Source organism: Eptatretus burgeri, chromosome 4 (genome assembly GCF_056783735.1).
Source record: "Eptatretus burgeri isolate ZD-2024b chromosome 4, Ebu_testis_v1, whole genome shotgun sequence".
Classification (NCBI taxonomy): domain Eukaryota; kingdom Metazoa; phylum Chordata; class Myxini; order Myxiniformes; family Myxinidae; genus Eptatretus; species Eptatretus burgeri.
Window position 1 is genome coordinate 66064683 of NC_140964.1, and position 9053 is coordinate 66073735.

Sequence of the window (9053 nt, forward strand, 5' to 3'; positions counted from 1 at the left end):
GGGGGAAAATATCTGCAAATTCTATTTTAAATCAAATAAACATAATCCACAACATAACACAAAAAAAAAATCATCGAAAACAGACTCGTGAAACCAAATCAGTGGACACAGCGACATCATTGCCATGACAAGACACGAGTATCATAATCGGTAACAGCAGCACAGCACAGGCCCCAGTAGTGGTAACAGCAGCACAGCACAGGCCCCAGTCGTGGTAACAGCAGCACAGCACAGGCCCCAGTCGTGGTAACAGCAGCACAGCACAGGCCCCAGTCGTGGTAACAGCAGCACAGCACAGGCCCCAGTCGTGGTAACAGCAGCACAGCACAGGCCCCAGTCGTGGTAACAGCAGCACAGCACAGGCCCCAGTCGTGGTAACAGCAGCACAGCACAGGCCCCAGTCGTGGTAACAGCAGCACAGCACAGGCCCCAGTCGTGGTAACAGCAGCACAGCACAGGCCCCAGTCGTGGTAACAGCAGCACAGCACAGGCCCCAGTCGTGGTAACAGCAGCACAGCACAGGCCCCAGTCGTGGTCACAGCAGCACAGCACAGGCCCCAGTCGTGGTCACAGCAGCACAGCACAGGCCCCAGTCGTGGTCACAGCAGCACAGCACAGGCCCCAGTCGTGGTCACAGCAGCACAGCACAGGCCCCAGTCGTGGTCACAGCAGCACAGCACAGGCCCCAGTCGTGGTCACAGCAGCACAGCACAGGCCCCAGTAGTGGTAATAGCAGCACAGCACAGGCCCCAGTCGTGGTAACAGCAGCACAGAACAGGCCCAGGTAGTGGTAACAACAGCACAGCACAGGCCCCAGTCGTGGTAACAGCAGCACAGCACAGGCCCCAGTCGTGGTAACAGCAGCACAGCACAGGCCCCAGTCGTGGTAACAGCAGCACAGCACAGGCCCCAGTCGTGGTAACAGCAGCACAGCACAGGCCCCAGTCGTGGTAACAGCAGCACAGCACAGGCCCCAGTCGTGGTAACAGCAGCACAGCACAGGCCCCAGTAGTGGTAACAGCAGCACAGCGCCAACAGCAACAGGAACAGGAACACATGTTGCGGCACGGCAGCACCGTCGGGCACGGCAAAAGGGACGACCCAACAACACCACCACCATCACAAGCCATTTTGCGAAACCTATACAACACTGGCAGACAGACCGTCGCCCACAGACACCAAGTACAATCACCGTCACACCAAAGGATATTTTCATCTTGGAGTTGTTCCACCTTTTCCTCACAGGCCCGTAACGGAGACAGGCCCGAATCCTCGTCGCTGTCAGAGTCCGAGAATCGGGAATGCTTCGCCATCTTATCCGGCGGCGAATGATTCTAGATCCGGTTTTCGAATCGAGCCAATCGACACTTGAGTGCACCGATCGTAACAGCTGGACGCGGAAAATACCGCTAAACAGCAATATCGGCCTCCTTGAACCAACCAGGCAAACATGTTAAAGCACATTCCCTCGGCGCCATGGTCACGTATCCCTGGAACGCAAGGCTGCTCGTACCGACTGATACACCACAATGACCTGCTGTTTCCGAGAGGCGCCACGGGATCCTGCTCGTTGACAGAAGGGATAAAGTCGTTCGTGGAATGGGGGACCGCAAGACGCAAGGCCAACTCCTTGAAATGTTGAAGAGCGAACACGGTGTGTTTAAAAAAAATAAAAAAAATTTAAAAAAATAATAATAATAATTTAAAAAAAAATTAAATAAATAAATAAATAATTAAAAATTATTTGACCCAGGAATGATTCTGACGGCGATTTAAACAATTACACTCTCAGCAGCGACGTCAAAACGAAGATTATTGATTATTTTTTTTAACGTCTATTTTTGAATGATTTCATCGGCCTCTTAAATTCTACTTCCGTCTGACGATGTTGATGATGATGACGATTATTATTACTACGACGTATATAACACCATGGCTTCTATACATTGCATAATGCAAGAACGAATGGTTTCTTCTTTTTGAGTTTGAGTCATAACGTTAAAAAGTGTTGTTCAGTTTACTTTGATCACATCACGGAATTTTAATTCCTTCCATAAAGAAAGGAGACAGTTATAATTTAATCAATGCAAAGAAAGCATCGCTCAAGCCTCGACATGCAAGTGCTGTAAAAGTAATCTTTTGTTTTTTTTTAAGTACTGCAAGCTTGCTGCGCTTGCCAAGCCGGCCGTTCCGTATCAACCGCTTTGTAAGCCGCTCGACAAGAGGAAAAAGCGACAAAGAAAAGGTGTTTCGTCATGCGAGCAAAAATGGCTGCTGTAGTCGGATTCAAAATGACACCACAACCAGATAAATGTTCAGGCTTTCAGAGGCACACCCCTGTTATGCATACTATAACATCCCCAGATTTTTGGTGGTATGAGGAATAAATATCTGTAATATGAGAGCGAAATCTTGAACGGTTTTTGAAATATCACGTACGAAAGCCAAATTACCGAGATGGTTGCTATGACGACATAATTCAGCCAATTAGCACAGTCATCCAATCATGATGTCATAGTGTCATGAGCAATAGTTATCCACAATACGAACGCTAAATGTTCACCGGTTGTTGAGATATCACGTCCACAAAAGTACGTGGTCGGTCCTCATTTCAATGTCCACGTCCGTATCTCACTTAGTCAGAGGGGCTGGGAAAAAAAGCCATTCATGTCTGTCTCGGTGTCTATTTATCTGTGAAGAAAGTTACACATCTGTGAAAATGTGAAAATGTACTTGTGTGTACATCTGTGAAAAACAAGCTCAAATGAGCTGAGATCCTCGTCCTCTTAATGATGACGTCATTAAAACGAATATGACGTCATTGTGATGTATCAGGTTTGCGATAAATAATTATCTGTGCTAATGCCCGGCTTGATTCCCTCAAACAAAATTCAAACAGCTTGCCTAGTTTCGGAGATAATGGTATTGGCGATTTCCATTAGCGGCGATATTATGACGTCAACTTTTTTTTCGAGGAAGAATTTCCAAAATCGGAGATGGTTACTGCCTGCGCGTGGGTTTCTGCATCTACAGTGGGGAGAACAAGTATTTGATACACTGCCGATTGTGCAGGTTTTCCCACTTACAAAGCACGTAGAGGTCTGTAATTTTTATCATAGGTACACTTCAACTGTGAAAGACGGAATCTAAAACAAAAATCCTGAAAATCACATTGTATGATTTTGAAATAATTAATTTGCATTTTATTGCATGAAATAAGTATTTAATACATCAGAAAAACAGAAAATATTTGGTACAGAAACCTTTGTTTGCAATTACAGAGATCAGACGTTTCCTGTAGTTCTTAACCAGGTTTGCACAGACTGCAGCAGGGATTTTGGCCCACTCCTCCATACAGATCTTCTCCAGATCCTTCAGGTTTCGGGGCTGTCGCTGGGCAACACAGATTTTCAGCTCCCTCCAAAGATTTTCTATTGGGTTCAGGTCTGGAGACTGGCTAGGCCGCTCGAGGACCTTGAGATGCTTCGTACGGAGCCACTCCTTAGTTGCCCTGGCTGTGTGTTTCAGGTCATTGTCATGCTGGAAGACCCAGCCACACCCCATCTTCAATGCTCTTGTTGAGGGAAGGAGGTTGTTGGCCAATATCTCGTGATACATGGCCCCATCCATCCTCCCCTCAATACGATGCAGTCGTCCTGTCCCCTTTGCAGAAAAGCATCCCCAAAGAATGATGTTTCCACCTCCATGCTTCACGGTTGGGATGGTGTTCTTGGGGTTGTACTCATCCTTCTTCTTCCTCCAAACACGGCGAGTGGAGTTTAAACCAAAAAGCTCTATTTTGGTCTCATCAGACCACATGACCTTCTCCCATTCCTCCTCTGGATCATCCAGATGGTCATTGGCAAACTTCAGATGGGCCTGGACATGCGCTGGCTTGAGCAGAGGGACCGAGCGTGCGCGGAAGGATTTTAATCCATGACGGCGCAGTGTGTTACTTCTGGTTTTCTTTGATACTGTGGTGCCAGCTCTCTTCAGGTCATTGACCCGGTCCTGCCGTGTAGTTCTGGGCTGATCCCTCACCTTTCTCATGATCATTGAGGCTCCACGAGGTGAGATCTTGCCTGGAGCCCCAAACCGAGGGAGATTGACTGTTATCTTGAACTTCTTCCATTTTCTAATAATTGCGCCAACAGTTGTTGCCTTCTCACCAAGCTGCTTGCCTATCGTCCTGTAGCCCATCCCAGCCTTGTGCAAGTCTACAATTTTGTCCCTGATGTCCTTAGACAGCTCTCTGGTCTTGCCCATTGTGGAGAGGTTGGAGTCTGATTGATTGAGTGTGGACAGCTGTCTTTTATGCAGATAACGAGTTCAAACAGGTGTAGTTAATGCAGGTAATGAGTGGAGAATGGGAGGGCTTCTTAAAGATAAAACTAACAGGTCTGTGAGAGCCGGAATTCTTTCTGGTTGGTCGGTGATCAAATACTTATTTCATGCAATAAAATGCAAATTAATTATTTCAAAATCATACAATGTGATTTTCAGGATTTTTGTTTTAGATTCCGTCTTTCACAGTTGAAGTGTACCTATGATAAAAATTACAGACCTCTACGTGCTTTGTAAGTGGGAAAACCTGCAAAATCGGCAGTGTATCAAATACTTGTTCTCCCCACTGCACATGGCAAGTTTCACGAAGATCCGATGAAAACTCTGGGTTGTGAAACAAAAAATGTCAAAAAATTGGAATGACGTCATAAAAATTGATATGACGTCATAGTGATGTATCATATGTGCGGTAATTCCTCTCTGCTAATGCCCTGTTCGATTCCCGCAAACAGAATTCAAAAGCTTGCCTAGTTTCGGAGATAAATTTTTCGGCGATTTCCATTAGCGGAGATATTTTGACGTCATAACTTTTTTTTCTCGGAGGAATTTTCAAAATCGGAGATGGTTACTGTCTGCGTAGGGTATTTCTACATGTATATGCCAAGTTTCAGGAAGTTTCGATGAAAGCTGTAGGCTGTGAAACAAAAAAGTCCACAAGAAGAAGATGAAGAACAACAACGCGAGTAAGACTTAGAGATCCTCCACGAGGATCTAAAAATGTACTTGCGTCTCTTAATTGGCAGGAGACTATTGAGGAGCTTGCTTTCACTCATTCAAATAGAAAGGCATGAAACCCACAAAGGTACATTGGATCAGCTGCCTCACCTACTCAACATCAACTTCAGAAAGTATCGTCTAATGCTGTTGCTGCCAGGCTGCTCCTCAAATCTAAAGTTTCCTCAACTAAGGAGGTGAAGTCTGTACGGAACTCTCCAAGACCATTTTATCATCTCTTACATCCCGACTTTCTTCCTCCTTCACCCATGCTGACGTTGACACTCGCCTTTCCTCCACAAAAGCAAGGACAGCAGCATGAATTGATGACATTTATCCTGAATTCTTGAAGAGCTGGGGACCTCACGGATGTGATTGGTTGGCTTCTCTTTTCACTGACACCCATGCAGCTGCAGTATACCATCAACCTGGAGAAAGGCGAAAGTCATTGCCATCCTTAAGCCAGGAAAACCCATCTAGCTATCGGCCCATATCTCTGCTATGGACAACATACAAGTTGTTTGAGCATGTGCTTCTGGCCAGGCTCTCTCTTCTGGTAGAGCCCAACCTTCCCAAGGAACCAGCTGGTTTCAGACCTGGTCGGAGCTGTGTTTATCAAGTAGTTGATCGTACCACCCACATTGAGGCTGGCTGGCTACCAATGTGTGCTCAATTCAGGTATTGCACGAATTTAACTTTTTACCAGTGCATGCTACGCATGGCAACATGGTCTTCTGCTGAAAGCTGCCAGACGTTTCAGTGCCAAGGCATAATGCATGTCCTTTATTCTATGTTGAGAAATTGAAGATATCATGTTTCATTCAGAGAGCAAACCAAGCTCCATAAGGTCTCTGAATGATGGTCTTCCCCAAGGGTCTGTCTTAGCTCTACTCCTATTCAACATACTGTATAAACAATTCATACAATCAATTCAGCCAATCATTTTTAACCTGGTGTTGGCTTAGCAGTTTGGGTGGTAGCTTGGGATCCTAAGGTCCTGAGTTCAAGCCCTGTTTTTCCGCTGAATTAACACCAGGGGGTTGACTTAGCCTGTCATCCTTCCGAGGTCGGTGAAATGAGTACCAGTGTAGCAGCCAAGAGGCTGCACATGAAGGGAAGGGGCGTTGACGGATTGATTAAATCTGGTATTGGTGTAGCGCAGGCATGATGGGCCGAATGGCCTCCTCATGCACCTTAATTCCTTGTAAATCCTTGTAAATGAGTGACATGCCTTGTACCACCTCCATAACGTTTGCCTACGTAGATGATCACGCCATTGCTACCCAAGCAATCAACCTTGAAGATCTCATCAGTACCCTGTCCCAGGACTGAAAGGTAATGAAGCAATACTTCATCAACTGACACTTCTGCCCATTGCAGTTACCACTTTCCATCTCAGCAACCAAATGGCTCACAGCAAACTACAGGTTTCCTTTTTGTGGCAAACCAGTCAAGAACAAACTGTTCCCCAAGTACCTTGGAGTCACCCTTGATTGCAGCCTCACATTCCACGAACACCTAACCCGGGTCACAGAAAAAATTAAGACCAGGGTTACCATCATCGATAAACTGGCGGGTACCAGCTGGGGATCAGGTGCACGCACTCTTCACACTGCTAGCCTTGCTCTTGTGTACTCTGCAGCGGAATATTCTTCTCCTGTTTGGGCAGAGAGTAGCCACACAAAACACTTGGGCACTGTCCTGAAAACACTGATATGGATAATTGGTGGTGCACTGAAATCAACACCCATGCGGTGGCTCCCGGTCCTTTCTCACATCCGACTCCCTGATGTGCGTCGGAAGGCAAGAATTCTGAAAGAGTTTGACTGCATCAAAGCCTACTCAGAGCTTCCAATTCATGAAGACCTGCAGTCTACCAAATATGTGACAAGTGATGCAAACTTTGCTGGGGCTCTGCAAATGTAAGAGAGATGCAGGGTTTAACACCCAGAACAAGTGGTGCAATCTTTGGACAGCCAACAACATTGCTAATAAAGAACTTGTGAGTAATCCAACAGAAGGGACTTCAGTTTTTGACTTTCCCGATAAACAGTGGTCTGCACTCAACAGGATCCGTATTCTGCATGCAACGACATCACACCACCTCCCTCCACAACAAAAATTTCAAAGACAACCCAACATGTGACTGGTCACCCACATCAGACTTCATCACATTGTGAATGAGTGTCACCTACGGTGATTTGTTGAAGAGTTTAGGGCAATTCACCGAACAACAGATAGTGCTGCGATTTGGCTCTCCAACTTAGACTTAGATCTGTGAGCTGTAATTTATCATATGCAGGAAAGAATGCGGCCTCGGTCTGTTTATTTTTAGATTAGAAACCTACTCAAGCTCATTCACCGAGGTTAGGAACGTGGTCGTGTCGTCCCCGGTCCGAGTCCATGAGCCAAACCTGAAAATTTGACTCATCGGTACCATCTCTGGTGGCAAAGGTTCACTATGTTGTTTTGATAGTTTAGGACCTATAGATGAGGAATTGAGGTGATAGCAGTGTGAAATTGGCAGTTTTCTGGTAGTTTTCACCTCTCAAACATCACCCTACCGCTATATTTTGAAGACCAAAATTTGGGGGTAGGGGAAACTAAAATGACAGTAGTTTCACTCTGGATGGGCAATCTTAACAATATACCACTCATAATGTCTGTCTATGTACCCTCTATCTAAATCAAGAAGGTTTATGCAAAACATTTCATTATGTAGGTCACCAGAGGTCAAAAGGTCACCAATTTTAGGGGTTTCCCAAAATTGACCATAGGGCAAGTCATGTTGTTAGAATCAAGTAACAAATCACCCAATGGTGATTTAAACACTCGGAATGCATATTTTAGAGGTCTTCAGATGATTCTAAGAGGGACATTATTGAGTTGCTTTTGCAAAATTTTATTTCAGAGCAATTGATTTTGAACCGTTTCTTGTAAATGCCTAAAATCCAGGGTTTCGGGGGTATGGGAAACCATAATGATTGTAGCTATGGAGTGGATAGGGCAAATTTGATAATCTACCACTCAAATTGTATGTCTATGTACCCTCTCATAATCACACTAGATTATGCAAATTATGTCCATATGTAGGTCACCAGAGGTCAAAAGGTCACAAATTTTAGAGGCTGCCAAAATCGTCTTTAGCACAATGTATTCTACTAAAATAAAGTAGTAAAAATGAATAAAAAGTAATATCAACTTCCAGAAATTATATTGTAGATGTCTTTAGGTAATGGTGAGGGCTTGGAAAGTAATCTCAGTATTTTGAGTTCTCAATCTTCATCATCATCATCATCATCATCATCATCATCATCATCATCATCATCATCGCAATCTGATTCAATGTCAACTGTCATCTCTAGTTCATCCTCCTCATTTCGCTGGTTTTTGCAAGTTTGTAATTTACACATCGGCGTACATTTCAACCCATTGTCTATGCAGCCACACTCTCCCTTATTGCAAACTCGTTTGCACTGGCAGGCCATCATCTTGGCGTTCCATAGTACCACTTGCATTTTGCACAATGCGTATTTTTGTCATTCCCCGTGTACGGTCTGTCGTCTGCTACCAGTTATGTTGTACTGCTATCGCATGCATGTGCACGGGTATCGCTAGTTTGATCTGATATCTCCCATGCACTTCCAAGGTTGGAGAAGGCACATTGGAATTCACTGTTTGATCACATTTTGTCCAGTGGTCCTGTTTTGCCTTGCCCAACGAAAGAACTTACAGTGTCACATCCAGTGTAAGCATGAAAGCCGAGAAGTGCACCACATAGTTCATCTCCAAGAGATAACCTGAGTAGGGAAATGTCCACAAATTGAATACGTGTCTTTGTTCCCCTCTTTTGGTACAAGGTTGCCAAAATGTCCTTTGCAAAGGAAAGTAGTAGCACAAATACATCTGTGTCCTCAGAAATAACAATTACAGTCTGATATCCAGTGTCAGCGGCATGCTTCACATGAAGTATTAAACCGTGTGTCTGCCTCTTC

The 9053-nt window shown here is 45.0% G+C and overlaps 1 protein-coding gene across 3 annotated transcripts in view; it reads right to left on the minus strand.

The window, feature by feature from the left end:
- Positions 1–1643, minus strand: part of ZCCHC8 (zinc finger CCHC-type containing 8) — a 139257-nt gene extending 137614 nt beyond the window's left edge. For all 3 annotated transcript variants that reach the window (XM_085878501.1, XM_085878500.1, XM_085878499.1), the window contains exon 1: positions 1209–1643. In XM_085878501.1, coding sequence (XP_085734627.1) covers positions 1209–1313 — 105 coding nt within the window. In that variant the 5' untranslated portion in view covers positions 1314–1643. The remainder of the gene's footprint in view (positions 1–1208) is intronic.
- Positions 1644–9053: the final 7410 nt, after the last annotated feature.